General features: G+C 37.8%; 1 protein-coding gene across 1 annotated transcript in view; it reads right to left on the reverse strand.

The window, feature by feature from the left end:
- Positions 1 to 20,470, reverse strand: part of drd2a (dopamine receptor D2a) — a 49,186-nt gene that overhangs the window by 16,558 nt on the left and 12,158 nt on the right. Inside the window, exon 2 of the mRNA XM_005915829.2 lies at positions 5,486 to 5,796. Coding sequence (XP_005915891.1) covers positions 5,486 to 5,764 — 279 coding nt within the window. The 5' untranslated portion in view covers positions 5,765 to 5,796. The remainder of the gene's footprint in view (positions 1 to 5,485; positions 5,797 to 20,470) is intronic.

Consider the following 20,470-nt stretch of genomic DNA (forward strand, 5'->3'; position numbering starts at 1 on the left):
TAATTTTGTTATTGTTTTTATCGTTAACTCGGTTTTCCTGGGTCTTTTCACGTGTGTTATGAATAAATCTTCTTTTTTTTCGGTACCAGTACTAGTTTTATTTTGTTGTATTTATCTGTGACACCTTAAAGGCCGGTCCGTGAAAATATTGTCGGGCATAAACCTGTCCGTGGCGCAAAAAAGGTTGGGGACCGCTGCTGTAATGTACACATGTAGAGCTTTACTACAAAAATGGGGTTATGTCACTCATCAGTCAGATGAGATTTTTCCCTGAAAATGTCAAAAGAAGTAAATACAACAGTAGGGCTGGGCGATATGGCCTAAAATTCATATCGCGATATAATTTGAAGCATGTGCGGTAACGATATATATCACGATATATTCTTTCCTTCTGTATAACGTATTTTCCACACTAAAAATCCTTTAATTTTCTCAAAAATTGAGAGTGTTCCTTATGTATGAATTCTGGTTGTGCTTACTGACCTCGAACCGATTTCTGCGTGCAGAAATCTGTTAAAAAATGTTTTAGTACAGCTTTGGTAAGCCGCACTGCTTGATGGATTGTCAGAGCATTACGGCTGCCTAGTGAGGAGCTTTGCGGAGTAATTTGGGTCCAAAACTCCGTCAACTTCAGGTCCCAAAGTAAAACAAACACTAAGAGTTAAAAACGGTCTAAATTCTTTCATCTTTAATTAAATCATCAGCATTGCTGCTTTATCGGGTGTAACAATTAAGTTTAACATCCATGCGTCCATGAAAACAGAATTTGTTAAATTTAATGGCGTTAGAAGTTAACAGGAAGTTAGCTCGCTATTTTACACCTAAACATTTCATACCATGTTCTGACTGAGAGATTTTTTAAACTAATTAAAACGTACAGCTCTGCTACCAGTTCCGACATAAATGAAGACAGAAAACTAAACAGCAGTGGCGTTTGTAGTAGGGCTGGGTATCGTCACTGATTTCTAGAATCGATTCAATTCCGATTCACAAGGTCCCGAATCGATTCGATCCACGATTCGATTTAATTCGATTCGATTCATTCGATTTGAATCTGGGAAATTTTGACAGTCAGAAATATTATAATTCAGATCAGTACATTTACATATTTTTGTATCTATAAAAAGGAAGCTGACACACGCAAGACTTTATCAAAGGTGTGAGCATCACAGCAGATGCCTTTGTGTCAAAGTAGCTGAAGATAAAACACAGAAAAACATGAAGGTGATTTTCCTGGCCTGGGATTTTATAAAAATATTCTGCAGTACATCAAAAACGAAAGAAAACCATTAATCAACATATGAACATTACCTCTGAAGTTACAGCGGTTTTATTAGAGACACGGCTAAGCGTTTTGCATTTTGCATAATTTTAAAAAGTTTAAATTTGTTCAGTATTGAACGGCAGAAATTAGGTTTTCTTTTGGAAGTATAAAACGAAAAAAAAAAAGCAGACAAATAATGAGAAAACAGATTTAGACGGGAAACTGTTCTTGAAGTACAGAGAGAGAGAGAGAGAGAGCTGTGCATCGGGTGGAAGCAAAACAGTAAAAGTCAGAGTGAATTCATGACGATGTTTATGTGAAGCGTAGTTTGGATCTTCTTTTGCTGCTGGTTCGGTCAATATTGTTTGGAGAGACATCAAACTAACAGCTTTAGAATCAGCGCATAAAGGGCGTGAACACAAAGCGCGGACCCGCCGACAGATCAGAATCAGCGAGCTGTCGGCTTTCAGCCCCGACTGTGAGAAAGGCGACATCTAACTGATTCTGATCCGCGGGTTGCGCTGTGTGTTTAAGTCTTTGTGCAGAATCTCGTGTTCCTGCTCTCATTTACTGTCTTAGCTGTTTGGTGGTTGTTGAAATTTTGTGAGATTTCACCAGAGATTCTGGCATTTCGGGCAAAATAAATTTATATTAAAAAATCGATTCAGGATTTTAATGAATCGATTTTACGTTATCCAAGCCAGAATCGATTTTAATCAATAAATCGATTATAAAAACCCACCCCTAGTTTGTAGGGTTACTGAAGTTGGACTACCTGGTATATAATGTTGTGCTACGTGATTGCTAGTGACACAGCTATGTTAGCATAACATTAGCACAGTGAAGCTGGAGGATGGATGCCAACTTTTTTCCACTTGATAAAAGTTAACGTGCAGGATTCTGGTGGTTAGGGACAAATGCAATCGCATAGCAGGATGCTGTACATCAGTCAGGAGAACAACTGAGATTATTCATCCACAATACGAGGTTAGTTATTAATATACTGCAACAACATGGGAATAGAACAGCTGCGAGAGACATCAACATTAATGTATCAATGTTACGGAAGTGGAGGAAGCGCAGTTTTTGGCTTTCCCCATATTTCAAAAAGTGCTTCATCTCTTTGCTATGACTGTCGCCCGCCATAATTTGCAGATGATAATGGTTTTAGCCGCTGCGATGCTTTTGACCAAAACAGGCGCAGCTTGATGACATCATCAACATGCGCTATCGCGATAGAGCGATATAGTCAAAATCTCTATCGTTGGCCAAATTTATATCGTTTCTATCGCCCACCCCTATACAACAGGAGCCATCACTCTACTCTACAAACTTTCTCTGGTTTCCAAATTGAAATTCTGTACACATATCAGCCACAATGCCTGACAGCATATTCTTTACAAAGCCTTAAACAGGATTTAAACTACAGCATTAGCTGCCTCCGCAGGTAAGGCGGGTGTTTATTCCTGCAGTTTTTGTGCAACACTGTTCATAGCCTTCATTAAATTCATGGCTCTGACCAGGTCACTGTAGCTGATTGCCAATTATGCACTCCAAGGTAATAGACTAACAGGTTTAGTTCTTGGCATGATGAATATTTTCCACTGATTACATTTATGAGCCATTTGGTTTGCAGTAGTTTTCAAACATCTGCCTGCTGTGTGGATGCTATAAAGACATGAGGCAACACCTTGAAAGCAAATATTCTACTATATACACGTTTTATTCACCCTTACTTTAAACTAACTCTCAACTTCTAGTTATGCAAAATGTTCCCTCCGTACGCTTTCTAAATCAGTCACACTAGGCAGAAAGCGAAACCTGCACTAATTAATGCAAATTTAGTATTTAATAATAAAGGGCAAGTTGAATAACCTGCCCACACTCTGTGACTATGTTCCCACTGTAGTTCATGCTGTTACATCCTTAGCACGAGTTAATACGCGAGTTACATGATGACCTGAGTCAGTGGAATTATAAAAAAATTCAGTGCCTACACATGAATACAGAAAAATAGGAACAAAAAGGAAAGATGAGGCTTGAAGAAAGGCCTCTCCGAGTTCAGCAAAAAACAGAATAAAACAAACACAATATTGTAAGTATTGTCATGAAGTTTGTTTGTTTTAATCATCTGAAACGAAGCCTAATTTCAGATGGTGTCCGTGATGGAAGAAAGATGTTATGAAGAACATGAGTTGAATAATTGACAAATCTCTGCCTAAATTCCTCCGTTGTGAGCTCTGAACATATAAGGCCATCTTCACTCAACACGCTAATCCAGAGATTATGAAACTGTCTGGTGTTTACCTCAAAATGATGTGAACTGTGCAGCAGTTCCAAATAATTTCCTATTTTCAAGGATTTCTAGCGGACCAACTACTAGCGTCTCACTTTATCCCATCTCACATTAGTAGGAGGCCTGACAGCCTTGGAGGGACACACCAGAATCAGATGAGCATCCCACTCTAAACACAAGCTGGGAAGTAATCCCTTTTGACTTTGACAAACAGCCAGCACTTGCTTCCCAGCATATTATTCTAAGGAGGACTTCACTCTCCAAATTGCTGTTATTAGCCTGTTTGGATTAAATGGCTATAAAATTGAAGAAATCTGTTTCTTAATGCACCAAACTGCTCATGTGGGTCTTTTCCCCCCCATTTAACTGTAAGAGATGTAGATTGAATGGAAAACACAGACGCCAAACATTTAGCTAAGTAAAATAATAATCCTATCGAGCTAGACTTTGATTCCTATAGATTTACATGAATAATTTTGCCAAACTACATTTATGATGTGTAGAGCCAGAACTAAGTGTGGGGCATCAGGAGAAACAAGAGCAGCCAACTACTCGGTGAGTGTTTTGTAATCTGATGTTATGTTTGCACACAACAGATCCTATAAAGCAACAGCAAACAGTCAGATTTTTGTCCAAAAGCATGCTGTGACTTATATTTGATGAAAGATCCGGAGTAGTTTTAGTGTTCGCCGTACTTCAAATGTGTTACACTTAGTAACGCACACTTGTTCAGTTAAATCTCTTTACACCATCAAAGACTTACTTTTCTGATATCAAATGCTATCTTTTATTGATAAAGTTTTATGCTGTAATTTGTGGGCTTTGATACATTGCTGATTACAATTCATCTCCCACTTATGCGATCCGCTTTGATGTAGGCTCCCTCTGCATGTATCCAGCTGGCCAAATCAACAGAGACAACAAGTAAATAATTTGGATAAAAACAAACAGAATGTGCAGGTTGGATACTTTATGCATGAACGAGCTTGAATCTGATTGTTTTTGGCAATGACCACAAAAATATTCTTTTGTTTATTTGAAAAAATATGCCCAGATCATACGGACAGAGTTGGGCTATGAAATTCTTTAAATGCACTATAATCTGGTTAAAGTGATAATCATCAAGAGTTTCTGAGAAACATGGGGGGATTAAAGTCCCCGCAGTCTTAGATTGCTTTTTTTTCCTACATCAGACAGCGTGACCTGAAGCCTAATGGTCAGAAATAACCGCAGGATGAAGGAGGTAGCTTCCAGAGATGGGCAAAGATTTTTCAAAAAGACCGACCACATCCCACTCACTTGGCAGGATGTGCATGCTATTATGAAACATCGAAGTCTGCCTTCTCTTTAAAAATGTGATTCCGATGTGTCATATTTAAATGATGTACCATAATTCATTTAAAAAACAAATGCAGCAGTTCTCTGAATGAGAAAGGATGTAGCCCAGTATTTGGGTGAATTAAAGCCTAACATCCAGCTCTTGTTCAAATAGACTGCTCTGACATTTTGCTGTTGTCACATAGTGGGACTACATTACAGGCCTTTATCTACTGCAGGACTGATGTGAACACATTAGTCTTCACCTTTGTATCACCTTGAGCCTGTGACCTGTAGTTAACTGTGGGTGACTGTTTGGCTCAAATCCTTTTCACCAAGATTATTTTACTGGCATGCAATTTCACTTAAAGTCCTGCCCTTTCCAGTTTTTTAACCCCTTTCTAAAAAGAATGATTTAAAAAGAAAACTAAATACTGCTTTTTAAGATGGCAATTTTCTGCTTTCTGAAAACCCGAGACACAGAGGGGAAAAAAAGGTTTAAGAAAAAGAAATAAAAGAGCATGTCTGCTGCATAGGTCATGTCAGGCTATATGTCTCTTCGAATATGGGCAAAGAGAGTGTGTGTGCGTGAATTTCTACAATCCTACCTCTAAGTAGACAACCCAGGGCATGACAAGTGTGGCCACCAGAAGGTCAGCGACAGCCAGGCTGACGATCAGGTAGTTTGTGGTGGTCTGCAGAGCCTTTTCCCTGGACACAGCCATACACACCAGCACGTTGCCGAAGACGATGACGAAGATGAGCAGAGTAAGCAGCATGGCGTAGTAGTTGTAGGGGTGCTTCTGCTCTTGGTCTGTATCGTTGAAGCTCCATGTTCCATTGTCATAGAAACTGTCATTGTAGGCATACTGGGTAAAGACATCCATTAGCTGTGAGTGACAAAGGCCAAGAATGGGCCCTGCAAAATATGCAAAAGGAAAGAAATACTTTATTAATGTTGTATACATTTAGGGTTTGCCGACTGAGAAATAAAAAGCTACAGGATGACATCTGAGGTTAAGTTTTCAAGATTTTGATACAGGTTTATCTTGTAATGGAAATGTAAAATTAATATCTTTCCTCAGACACTGTACTCCAGTTCAAAGCAAAAACAGACCTTCGAAGTGTTTTGCTAAGTGCATTCCTTAGTAGGTACTTAGCCATCTTTGGCTGCAGTTAGAGCATCAAACTTCGTGTGGATTTATCTAACAAGTCTAACACATCGATTTTCTTGGTAGAATTGAAACCAATTTTTTGGTTTCTTTTGTGTTTTTTAACTATTATATTTATTTACCTTTGTTTTAAAAAAAAACCTGACAAGATGTTAAGAACATTTGATGGCAGAAATATCAACAGCTAAAAGGGCACCTGCACAAATTGGAAACCATTTTAACTAACCACTAGTTATGTACCATAAGAACACACATACAAGCATATGGGCATTATATAAACATAACACATGTAATTAAGAGGCAACATCATCAAGATAAACAACAGAAAGACATCAGAGAAGCAGATAAATAGGAAAAAAAAACACACCAAAAGAACAAAATGCAGAAACATTAGCAGAAAAAGTTAAGGGGGTACTGGCAGGTTGGGAAACAGCTGCAAAAGTGGCAATATATGGAGTGATCCCTATTATTTTAGTTGAGGATGACTTTGTTCAGTTAACAGTTTTTTAAAATTTAAAGAGAAAGAAGAGCAGTGATCTCAGTGACACGGTAAAGGTATGAAGAGCACGAACTAATGCATATTACAACAGGTTCATGAGTTTAACCACTTACCAGAGAAATACAGAGTATGAAAAGTAAGAATATCTATCTCCATAGTTCACCGTTGTGTGCTGACCGGCGTTAGTCTAACACAAGAATGGTCTGTTTATCCATCAAAGCTAAGGTGGAGAACAATCTGTTTGGGAATCTTTAGATTGTAGCCTGCTGACATGATGTGAGAAGGACATGGTGATCTATGATAAACCCTCAAATGCGACAATCTTTCAGGCTACAAGGGGGACAGAAGCCTTCCTACCAGATCACACAACATCGTCTTGGTAGTGTTTGGAGTAGAGGCCCTGACGGCTGAAGTGGAATAAGTGCTGCATCTGACAAGTGACTAATGGCATTAAGAACTGTTTATCGGTGTAAAAGTTACCAGGACCATTCACACAGAAGTAAAAGTGGATATAAAAAAATCCGCAAACCTTGTTGTGAGCATGAACTATTATCTATATATTGAACTATATCGATTGACCTCTTCAGTCTGCATCCATCCATTTTCCAGTGACAACAGGCTCGTGCTAGCGACAGACATACAGACATACAGCATGTAAACATTACTGCATCCTCTCAGCTGAGCTTTGATGGATACCATTTTGACTGACATATCAGACCAATGTATTCTGCCATGTTTATGGCTGGTACTTCTACACATCCCTATAACACCCAACCTGACCTAAAGAGACCCTAGTGTCTCCCACTAGGGTGGGAATACAAAATTATGTAACACTAAATACAAAATTATGTAACTGTGTTGGATAATGTTAACTTCCACCAAGTTCCTTCCACTGTTCTGAATAAAATATGAGAGGAGCACTTTTTAGCATGATGTTGGTAAGTATGCAACCACCAGCCACAACATCATTTGTTATACACCATGAATGCTAGCCGTGAGGACACTGAAAAGTTATTTTAGGGCATGGTTGCACCATGGAAGGAGACTTCTTCCCTGGTCCACTGTGAGGGAAGACATCATATATGCATTATTAATAAGAGAAACAGATGTCCATCAAAAATATGACAAATTGTGGAATTTTAAGCTATTTGGAGGTGCAATCTGTTGATTTTTGCTGAAGAAGTGCACGTGTTACATATGGATGACTGATTCTGACAACCATGATTTTCACTGTAAATCATGGTTGTCAAAATAAGAAGCCAACACTCAGATACTAATCAGTGCAAAAATAAATAAATAAGTAAATAAAAAATCTTGGCTTATTTTCTTGGCTTACTTATTTGCAGCAGTAACACACCAACAGTGCCATCTTCACCTCTTCCAGTTGACACAATTTCACACAGCATCTGCGGACAGGACGCACGAAGCCCCTCCCCTCACTAGCAGCTGAAGTAGTCACCATTCACAACACTGAAGGACACTTTGAGGAGGTCAGTGGAGCTCATGTTTCAACAAGATTAAAGTATTAAACAGTTATTAACCAGACCGGTACAAATGTTAATGTTAGCCATTTAACTATTAGCGATTATCCTGCAGCCACATTAGTTGTCATTTATTAATGTGCCAGCCAGTGGCTCATTAATAAGATGATAACATTAATCTTGGAGCTAGGATTCAAATACTATTGTTCATGCCTATCTGTAATTAATATACTGTAGAGCATGGAATTTTCTCATGAATTGTCTCCCAGTTTAAAATGAGAATCTAAAAATACCAGTGTGATACTGAATGTCATTCAGCTGGACAAAACTCACCTGTATACTGTACAATAAGCAATCAGTATCAGCAAGAAGAACAAAGCTTATTTTTATTAAAGCACTGAAAAACAATTAGAGGCATTTTTCAGTTCGGTGAAACAATAACTAGATCGACTACTGCTTGCAGACACACAATAGACTTGTTTTGTCCCATGATACAGCTCTGACAGTTGTACTTAAAAAGCTTTCAGAATGAGACAAAGCAATTGTGGGGGGGAAAAAAATCCTATGAGGTGATTCTTGGTGCCTGATTGTCCTCTACACATGCCCTTGGGAACTGTGACCAAAGGCCACCTTTGTTTCATCAAACCTGCGGCTTTGGCTTTTCATGGTCTGAGAGCTGTTCAGATGTCTTTTAGTTAACTCCCTGGGGGCTGTTATGCGCCTTTTAGTGAAGAATGGGTTTTCTGCCAACTCTAACAAAAAGGCCTGATGGTTGAAGTGATGCACTGAAGGTTGTACTTCTGTAAGGTTCTCCTGTCTCCACAAAGGAGCTCCAAATCTCACTGGATTCATCGGTAGTTCCAAAGTCTAAAATCTGACCTGTACTTTTGGGTGCTTTTAATGCTGCATAAATTTCCACGTGTCCATGTGTAAAGGCACACATATAATGATATGTGTGCCTTTACACAATCCTGTCTGATAGTACAATTCTACTAACCTGTTATATATCATGCACCTCAATAAAATAAATAAATAAATAAATAAATAATAAACTAGGAAAACACACAAAAGACTTATTATTACACTATTTTAAAGGTAAGTGAATATTTTATTTGGAGGCAATGAAGTGTCTTCAGTACAGGGGTATGGTTCAATTTCCACAAAGCTGTAATCACAAACAAGCCACAATTCATTATCATGTGCAAGCAACTTTATATTTCTCTGTCATTCAAGTCCAGTTGTAACACTTGATGTGTTACAGTTTATGAAACATTCCTTTATCTTCGGGTGACCGTGGCTCATGGGGTTGGGAAGCGCATCTGTAACCAGAAGGTCGCCGGTTTCATTCCCGGGCTCTCTGTCCTGGTCGTTGTATCCTTGGGCAAGACATTTTACCCTACTGCCTACTGGTGTTGGCCAGAGGGGCCGATGGCGCGATATGGCAGCCTCGCTTCTGTCAGTCTGCCCCAGGGCAGCTGTGGCTACAACCGTAGCTTGCCTCCACCAGTGTGTGAATGCGAGAGTGAATGAATAGTGGCATTGGGTTCCTTGAAAAGCGCTATATAAATTCAATCCATTATTATTATTATAATTATCTATTAAACTGATTTAGAGAGTTTGTGCTATAAGCAAAATTGCAGCTTGCCAAAAAATCATGCTGTAGGAAATATGACTGAACCCCAGATGGTTCTGGGATATGAAAGTCTGTTTACTCTGATGTGTGCTTTGCATTCATCTTCGGTTGACTACAATATTACTAAAATATTATCTTGCCTTCAGATTTGTCATAGTCACAAAATAAACACATCCACCGCAAAGCGCATCCTATTTTCCAATACCCTCAGCAGTGTTTTTACCCCCACATACCTGTCTAGATTAATGTTTATGTCATCCTCCACTTTCTAAGCTCCATTTTCACTTCCTCTTTCCTCCTCACTCACACACTAATTGGTTCTACAACCTTTCAAGCTGCCACTTCTGCTGACAGAAATCTACTTCAAATCCCCATCTGGATCTAACTCGCTTTATTTCTTCAGCTAATTTAAAGCCAACAATTATTGTCCTGTCCTTTAATTGTTTTGGTAGGTTGTTTTTGTTTTTTCTTTGTTGCAGGGTTATGACCGTCATCAGTCAGTGTTACCCCCTTGCTTACGGCCAAAGGCAAAGCTGCATATCTGGTTCGGTGTTACTTTCAAATGGAGGTTTTGTGTGGAAACTGCTACTGTTTCTACTGTTGTTTTCTTTTCTGCATGTTTGCTGATTTTATGTAACATTACTTACAGGAAAAATTACTTTTAAATTTAAAATAACTTTAAGTGTGTGATCTATAATTCAATATTTTACTTTAACATTGTTTTGATGAACAGAATATTTAACGGGAATGTGAAAATGTGAATCTACTCTATGTTCAAGTGTTGCTGTGAAGTTACCTTCCTTAAAATAATACAACATAAAACCAAGTGGCATGCAGTTACTTTTGCAGATAGCCAAGCAGAGACTAACCACCCTCCCATCCACAATCACAAACAAAAACGTTTTTCTCTAATATTTAGCAATTCAAGATAAATTAGATCAGATTAAAACATACCATTTATGCTGGCTGTCTACACTGTTCATGGAGGTTTTCACCTTTCTGCAATCTAATCTTACATAAATGTTTTCCTATTATTTCCTATTAGCTAACAATGATAAGCGGTTGATGAATTTTTCAAACTATTCCATTAGGATAAAAGGCAATGAAACACCATGAAAACATTTAGTACATATGTTATTCTGCAGAAAAATGTTCCCCATTATTAATACATATCTTTTGGTTGAATTAATTTTAAATACTTTATATATTTAATATAATATTATAATATCTGTTCAGTGTCCAGTATCATATTCTACAAATCACATATTGTAGTTGCTTTCCATTGAGAACCACATATCTATGAAAAAACAGTTGTGCATGAGTTTAAAAACACAGGCCCACATCCTGATGATATTTTTTAGCATATTAAATATATAAATAATACAAAAAAATCAAAAAACAAAACAGCTGAATTAAAAGCCTTGAGCAGTGGCTGACATGGTGAACCATCAATATATACAGCAGGAAAAATGAAAATGAAAATATCAATGAAAAAAGAAGGTGGAGTTTTGGCAAGCAGTGCTCGCCTTGCTTGCCCTGACAAAATGGTGAAACATCCATCCAGGTCACCTGTAGCAAACCAGACATGTCAGCCAATGTTTTCTTTTTCAGGCTTGTGTTCTTTTTAGCGTCTTTACTGAATCTAGTTTCTTCATCAGGTTTCTCTACAGACTTTTAACACCTGCTTGCAACAACTGGTGTATAAAGGACATATCTTTTTGCAGATGCTTTTTGTGCCCTTAAAATAAGTTTCTTATTTTGGCATCCTTGAAAATCTTTAGTGATCAGGACATTGCAAAGGACACACTGTTAGGAATTTTAATAGGGTCTGCTCACTGCAAAGATTAGATTATTTATATTTTTGAGAGGTTCACACACTGGTTCTGGCCTCAATTATTATTGACCTTGGAGATGGAACCATACTATCCCCACATTGTGATCATATTTATGCAACTAAGTACAGTGAAAAACAACACCAAAAACGACGCCTCTTTCTTTGTGTTTTTCTATTTCTTGAGCTCAGAAGTCAGCTGAATTATAAAGAAAAGGTACCAGCAGAGGGCAAAGGAAAACCAAAACCCAGGGAGAGGGTAAAGAAGGATTAAGTGAGAAGCAGTGAGAAGTAGAAGGGAGGGAAACATGCTCCCGTTAGGATGTGTAAGCAGTGCTCTAGGGCACCAGTCTGTGTGTACCCTGCAGATGCCCTGTGCTGTCTAATCTTATTTATTTTCCCACTCTACTTACTTAGATACAGTACGTGAGACTGTTCCCACTGCTGGCCTGATAGTTGGTGCTTGCTTATAAACAAAAACATCCACGTTCTCTGTGCTGCCTTAAATAGCTCATATACTTTAAATTTCACCCTCTGTGACCAGTTTGGTTAATAAAATAGAGTATATCTTTCAGACAGGTAAGAGAGTCATTATAAGTGGTCAAAAAACGCGTCAAATTCACTGCACGCAGGACGTTTTCACCAAATAATACCTGCTGAGTGCTTGTATTAAAATATCTAACAGAATATTGAAATACACCTTTGAATCTATTTAGGATATTTTGTGTGTTCTTCTGAACAAACAACACTGTAAAGAGCCTTTCAACTTTGTGAAAGCAGCTGTCGTCTGTAAGATTGCTCTTGCCAATCCCGAGCCAGCTACCTGGCCCCAAACACTGTAGACTGTCGGGTTCCTCTGGTCCTGTGCTGTTTCTGTTTTGAGCAGATTGCATGAGATTTTCTTTCACAACATCTTTTAACATTTAAACTTTTACATGTAAAGCAGGCAAAGTGATATGATACATAATCTCACCAGCAAGTTACTCATTACGAGACTTAAGGGTTCTGCACAGTTCAGTAAAATCTTGGATTGGTAGCAACCAATTAATATTAACAAGCAGTCTCAGTGTAGAATTCAAACACTGCAGCTTTTTATAGTTGTTGTAAAACGACTAAAAAAATTGGTACACCGAAAAAAATAAATGAAAGGTGAGAGCCTAAAGCATTTTTTGAATGTACTTATTCCTTAAAAAAAAGGCTTGTATTTTTGTCCATGAAGCTTCTGGAAATTTAAAGTTTAACTTACCATATCGCACATGTTAATGCTTTGGATGCTTCTAGGAACTCATTTGCTAGTAATTTAAACAAGAGAAAATAAAATAAACTGGGTGACTAATCCAAAAATTAGAACATACTCTTGAGACTCTTGAATCTTTTCATTTCTTTGTATTTTGTTAGGAAAATGGAAAATAGCAGCAATTTATCAAGACATGCAAACAGAAAAACATTATAAAAAGCAAAAACCGTTAATGCGGTTTGTCCACCTTCAACTGAATTCTCTTAGGCAACTACCTTTTCATTTGTTTAATGAAAAGGTAGGACTTCAGCAATAGTCCTCCAGGATTCTTGAAGGACATTCACAGCTCTTCTTTGGATGTTGGCTGCCTTTTGTTCTGTTCTCTGTCAAGATGATCCCACACTGCTTTAGTAATGTTGACGCCTGGACTCTGGGGAGACCAATCCAGGGCTGATAGTGTTCCACTTTATATTATCATTCAAGCTGGATGCTTTCACTTACAGTCCAGTATTATCAGTATTTTTTTAAATTTTTTTTGTCAAACTTTTTTATGTATTTTACTTGTAGCACAGTGAGCGTCTCAGGGCAAATGATATTCAGCACTATTATTTCAACCTGAGCCTTACCCTTTTTTTGTTTTTTTTAAAACTATCATCACTTCTGTGGAAAACACTTTGCAAAGGTGCGCCATTTCTTTCTTTCTCCTCAGACACCACACTTATCTTTTACAACATCCACCCCGCCTTCTCCACTTCACCTTGAAGTGAACTTCTTCCTTACAAAGAGCATGGCAGCATGTAGACAGGAAGCAGATTCTGATTCACTAACATTTGCACTGTGATAAGAACAAAATTGGCTGGAGGGCAATGTTTTATGAATCTGATGGTAATTTTTGCATGTACTATTATTATTTTTTGTGCAGGGTAAGAACATTTCTGTGCACATACAAGTAAATAGGCCCGTGGCACACATGGTAACAGGGAGTAGTTTCACACAAATTACTAAATGAATGTTTCCATCTCAATCGGATTGAGTTCTACGGGGATGCAAACGCACAAATTACACTCTCAGTGAATTTGCAACATCAATAATTTTTTCTTAAAATAATTGCATATATCATGTTATATATGAACCAGTCTGTGAATCGTATCAGTTATGATCTAGTTTTCAAATATATGGGCTTAAAAAAGAAGATTAGAAATATTGAGAACATACAAATTTAAGTAGCACTACTGTATCGCCTGTAATCCCATACATGCCACATGTTGTTAAGCTGTATACTGGAAATGCTACTTTCGCATTGAAGTGTTAAAGAAGTATTAAAATGTAACAAACACGCAACCTTCCTGTTCCCACAGAAATAAAGTTTTGTGTATGTGAATGTTATGTCTGTTTGCTCTTGATAAAAAAAATAAAATAAAATAAAAAAGCAGCTGCAGACATAAAGTCAGAGATAACCACTTTTTGGCAGACGAGGATTGCTTTTAGGTGTCCACATGACTGTGATAAGCAGTTATCGCAGATGCGCCGTAATTTATTTTTGTTCTGGAACTAGGCCTAGTCTCAATATCAGGCTCTTGTCACACTGCATAACTGCATTAATCTCAAGGAAAGAACATGTTACGATCAGGATAAATAAGGACTTTGAATTGATGAAAAGACCGAATTACACAAACAGCACAGAAAGCAAAACTCTTGGACAGGATGGCCAGTGCTATCTGGGGCTGTGTGGACATCTAATACTTTGTGGCAACAGCGGGGAGTGTCTGAGCAATTAGCTTTGCAAATATTTGAAAGGCACTAAGGCAACAATGGAGGTTTTAACAGAAAATTTAAACCGTGCAAAGTGCTCTGTAATAATCACAAACTACAGCTTAATGATTACAACTTAGGTCACATCATACAGTAACCTCTGGCTTCTGAAATTACCAGGCAAATCCTGAAAAAAAAATGGCACCTCTATTCTGTGGAGGAAATTCAACTGAAATTGAAGAGGCATCCTTATATGCACTGCTGCACAGTAAGAAGAGCAGCAAGCATACTCCTAGGTCACTGAAAATCTAACAGGCCGAGTCTCCATCCTCACTGGTCTAGTCTTAGGTCCAGTGCAGTCCTTGCTGTAATTTGTGGAGTCTGCCAATGGACCTAAGTCCGATATCTTAGTTAACTATCCACTATCCTCTCGCTTGTGGCTCAGCTTTATTCTTCTTCCCCCACTTGACCTCTCCCTCCAAAATAAAAGCACATTAAAAATAAAATGGCGCCCCTAAAAGTCTCTGGGCTACAAAGTGATACATTTGAGTGCACGCTGCATTAAGAAAGTTAGAAGATTTTCATACATAATACAAAAGGTAGGGAAGTGCCACAGACTTAATAGATATCAGATTTTTTTTTTTATATGCAGTACACAGTATTCACTGAAATTGTTAATTTATGCTCTATATCAATTATTTGTCCTTAATTTTTTAGGAAAAAGTAATTAAAAAATAGATTTTTGTCCATGTTAATTTTTAAATAATACTTGTTGGTGTTAGATGTTTGTCAGATGTTTGCAGCGGTACAAAACTAACTTAAATGATCACTGTGATTGCTACATTATTTTACAATACAAATGACTGTCAGAGTTGCAATAAATGAGCTTTCTCTCTCTGAGCACAAATTTTCCTTTCAACATCTGCAAAGGTTTTCCTGTGCTGCTGATCAATATCGCTTTTCTTTGCAATTACTTATATAGTCAAACTGTTTCCTGCTTTTAAAAAACCACCATTCAGACCGTGTTTTCTGTTTCCCAACAAAAACATGCACTTTGTGATCCTCTAACAAAAGAAGATGCGGCTAAAAACAAGCTGTTACTATGCGATTTTTTGAGGCCCATTATGGTGTTAATTCCATTGAGGCGCACCACTAATTAGCTGTCCGTTTCATTGCTTTTGTTTTTTGTTTTTTACTCTTAAATTTATGTCTTTTGTTTCAGTCACGTCTGTCTAGGGCCACAGCATGCGACGGCAGACACCTGTCAGTGGTCTTACAATCCTCTGCATTATTATCCTCTCAGCTCAGAAGCTTCTGTGTGTCTGTGGCATGTATATGAAAGCAGCAGTCAGAAAGCTGCTGGTAGGACAGTGCTTGCACACATGCTCAGATACATAAAATGACCACGGTTTGCCTAAGAGCTTTAACTTTAAAGTGTGAGTATACAATCTCAGATAAAAACTGAAGTAACCCCCTGGGTGTTGTGAGTGTCCTATGAAACAAAGCTGACAGCCAGAACAGTAAACAGAGAACAGTAAACAAAGCAAGGATAAAAAAGGAATCAAGTGGACCATTACAGATAAAATTATGTGAAAATTGTTGCACCAGTTGCATCAGTTATTATTATAAGATGTGTTATGTGTGGCGTAAGTGTGAACTGTGGGCATTGTGCATTGGTCTGTTGGAGATCAGGGCTGCCAGTAAACTGATTAATTGAAAACTCAGACAGGACATCATAAGATTTTAAAGACAATCTGACACTGAGTGGTAGAGTTCGCCTTTTAGCTCAAGGCAAGCAGTGCTTCCGCAGTGAAATCTAAGGATTATTTGCATGTTCAAACAACAACGTTGCTGCATGAAAGAGCTCACATGTGGCCAAGAGCTGACTGAAAGCTTCTATTTGGATTGACACTATTAAAAAGCAGATTCTTGGAAGGGAGCTACAAGCTAGCAAATGAGTTAGAGAACCAAGAGGACAAGTACACAAAACAGAATAACTTAATAAATAAAACCCAAGAATGCTCCTTGTGGTGTAGATATATTACTTTGTGTATGATTAAAAGATGTTTGTTCTATTATCTACCTGCCTTTTTAGCCATTTTTAATCTTTGTGTATATGTTTTTTACAAGTAAATAAAAGAAGAAAACCATGAGAGAGACCAGAAGGCAAAAATGGGGCAAACTGCTGCCATTTTTGTGACACAGGTAACAAACAGCAACAGCTTACTAACTGGGAGGGAGAGCTTAATTTCAGACATAAACATGCAGGTCTGTAATGTAGTCCTCCTCTGCTTTTTAATCCCAGTCAATTGCTTATTTACACTCGTAAACATGCTCCATAATTACCAGCTCACACATCTGCTGACTCCCGTACATCTGCATCTGACGTGTATTGGCCTTCATTTGAGAACAGTGAGCGGACTGAACAGGCAGATTGTTAGGCTCCTCCGCGATAAGGGTCATCACCATTGGTTCCCTTTTAGAGCCAGCAGCTGCCATAGAGGATGGCTTACTAGCTTGCAGGAAATCTAATATTTCCCATGTGTCATGTAGTGTTCACTCATGTCCTGGGGGCATTTTCACTGCTTGTGGGAGAAAACTGCAGGCTGACATTATGATGTGGTCATTGCTTATAAGCAGTGGTATTTTTGAGCTCTTTAGCTGACTACATGTATGAAGTGGATCTGTAAATAATACAGCTGGACAGTCTTTCGAAAGATTTCTTTGTCCTCAAACCTTTCCCCACACCTCTCTCTTTTTCCTATTGACAGGAAAGCTGTGAAGACCAATATAATTTCTTTTTTTTTTTAACTCTTGACAGAAAAACAGCCACAATAAACTCTTTTTTTCCTATTATGTAACTCAGGAAGAATAGAATCAGCTGCTTTGTATCAATAGCTCTGGAGTACTACCAATTAACTTAAAAGGCATTCATTGATAAAAAAAAATGCATCTTAAACATTTAGGATGAATTTTTTAAAAGTTTTTTTTACAGTGTGTTTTAGTAGAAGAGGGATTTTGTAGTACATTAAGACTCACAAGTTGAATTAGTAAGAAACATTGTGAAATTGTCAATTAAACTTAACAACAACAAAAACAGACATCTGTTAAAAAAAATTAAGCGAGTGAAAGCGGTGTTTTTAAATGCACTGTGTTTGACAAAACGACCGGTGACAATGCACTGATGTGGAGACAGGGAGTGAGTTGAATAGAGTCATGGTCAATAGAAGCACTGTTAGTTTGAAAATTCCTTTTTTTTCTCCCACACACTGTGCAACCACTATCCATAGAGACCAGCTAAGACTGCCAACCTACTGAGAGCTGTTCATGCTATAAAGCGTCTTACACAGTCTTGGGCATATGGCATGTTTGCATTATTGAACAGCTGCACCACAGAACAGCGGATGAAGTGTATCCAGCTCTCTGTGCTAAAATCTAAAGAGGGAAAAAAGGCCAAATTTTGAATTCAACAATTCCCCCAAAACCATTCCTTCTTCTTTTCTATCCAAGTATATTTGAAATAAGTCAGTGCTCAGATTTGGCTTCATCTGTCCCTTTTCACTCACTCCACCACACTTTGCTCTGGATAATGCTTCACATTTCCCACAAGATCTGGCTGTAAAACACTTATAACTTGCCAAAGTCACCCCTTGCTTGTGATCGTCTCTAAAACAAACAAACAAATTTGCTAAAAGGAAATTAAAAATTTATTATTCAGCGATTTTAACAACATGTTGCCTATTTCAACTTTTATGTAGCATTCTATCCAACCAGATGACCTCTGAATTGTGCGCAGTTGACCGGTCCTGAATGAAATCTCTAAATAGCTTGACCTCACTTTATACCCACAATCCCTCAGTTTCACATCTCACTGCATCCTCTTATTCCCAGGTGACCCAGCAGTGATCTATGGGAGCATAAGGCATTATCTAACTATCTTGAATGTGATTTTCGTCTGCACGTTGCCAAGCCGACCCTCTAAAAAACAACAGATAGTAACTTCACTTTGGGCTTTTGGACACTTTCTTTAATCATATAAAATAAGGAATTTTTATTCCACCCCCCCCCCGCCGACAGGTTTTGATTCATGCATTATAAAAGTTTGAATAGACTCATAAGCATGAATACTGATATATATTGGTCATTTTTTGTAGTTCTCTAATTTCTGTTATTGGATTAGATTTCAGATAGCAAATTATGTTGTGATTACCTTTTACATTTACAAAACACACCCTGTAATTATAAATCTCCCCCATAATCTGAAAATAGTTTAAGTATAATGACTTTATAATCCTCTCATAAATGCACACCTAACCTGCAACTTTAATATAGGAAAAACACACGACTCTGTTGCCATTAAACGACATTAAACAACAACAAATGTTGGCATCAAGTACCAGTTGTGAAAATTCAGTTTAATAAACCATGCAACTACCCTGTTACTCTTACAGTAAGCTCCTTTTAATAGCAGCTGTATTAAATTGCTGCTATTTATGAGCCTTTAAACTTGATTATTAATCTCACAGAAGCACTCAAACTTGAACATTTACAGTCGGGAAAAATAATTATTTGATTCCTTGCTGAATTTGTAAGTGTGGTCACTTACACAGAAATGAACAGTCATTAATTTTGATGATATTTTCATTTTAATGGAGAGAGACATCAACCATAATCAACCAAAATTTAGAAAAAACACATTATATAAAAGTTACAAATGGATTTGCATGCCACTGAGTGACGACTATTTGATCCCAAAGCAAAACCGGATTTAGTCATTCAGCACACAGATTACAGTCAATCAATCAATCAATTCCAGATACTCCTGATCTCAACGTATTAGATTGATGTATAAAGCACACCTGAGCACAGAATCAATACATTTTTCAATCAGTTTCCTCTATTCCATCCTCTCCATCTCTATGGAGAAAAGTGTAGACCTGTAAAATGCTGGAATGTGCTACAAGAGCATTGGCAAGAAGCTTGGCGATAACATAAAACTGTTGGTGCAATGACTCGGAAATGGAATAAAAAAATGACCATCTGTCACCCTCAGTGGAAGATCTTGCCACAGTCACCAAGATAACCAATAGTAACACACTAAAGCATATGTTGGAGTGTCTAGAAGGTCCCCTTGATCCAGAAGGCACATGTACAGGCTAATCTTAAGTTTACTAGTGAACATCTAAATGATTCAGAGATGGTTTCAGAGGAAGTGCTGCGGTAGATAAAATCAAAATCAAGCTGAGGGGTATCAATTTGTCCTGATGTTTTTGTATAATGGGAAATACTGAGCATGGCCCAAAGAACACCATCCAAACAGTAAAACATGGAGCTGGAAACTTTATGCTTTGGGGCTATTTTTCTGCTGAGGGTACAGTGTGACTTCACTGCGATGACAAGCCAGTAAACAGAGGCCATGTGGTGGATGGATCTTCCAGTATGACAATGACCCAAAACATACCACCAAGGCAACAAAAGAGTGGCTAAAAAAGTAACACATTAAGGAAATGGAGTAACTAAGTTGTACTTCACACCTCAATCCTATAGAAAATCTGTGGAGGGAGCTGCAGCTTCGAGTTACCAAGCAGCAGCCAAGAAAACAAAAGGATTTATAGAGTGGAACCAAACCTCTCTTAAGATGTGTAAAGGGTTTCTTCATCAAGTACTAAATCATGATTTTCTTAGGGATCAAATGCTGGTCACTCTGGATTTCTGGATTTAGGCTTGAAATTTTGTCTCTCTCCATTAAATGAATCCACCCTAAAAATCAGAGACTTTTAATTTCTTTACAAGTGAGCAAACTTACATGTTCCGAATTAGATCAAATAATTGTTTCTCTCTATATAAATAACCTTTGTGAAAATGTATCTAATGCTGCATTCCATCTTTATGCAGATGATACACCTATTATTCATTTCCTTCAGTAGCACAAACCCCTTGATTTTTTACAGTCTGCCTTTGATGTTGCTCAGTAACATTTAACTCAAC

Source organism: Haplochromis burtoni, unplaced genomic scaffold (genome assembly GCF_018398535.1).
Source record: "Haplochromis burtoni strain Fernald_Lab_line unplaced genomic scaffold, NCSU_Asbu1 Contig_15, whole genome shotgun sequence".
Classification (NCBI taxonomy): Eukaryota; Metazoa; Chordata; class Actinopteri; order Cichliformes; family Cichlidae; genus Haplochromis; species Haplochromis burtoni.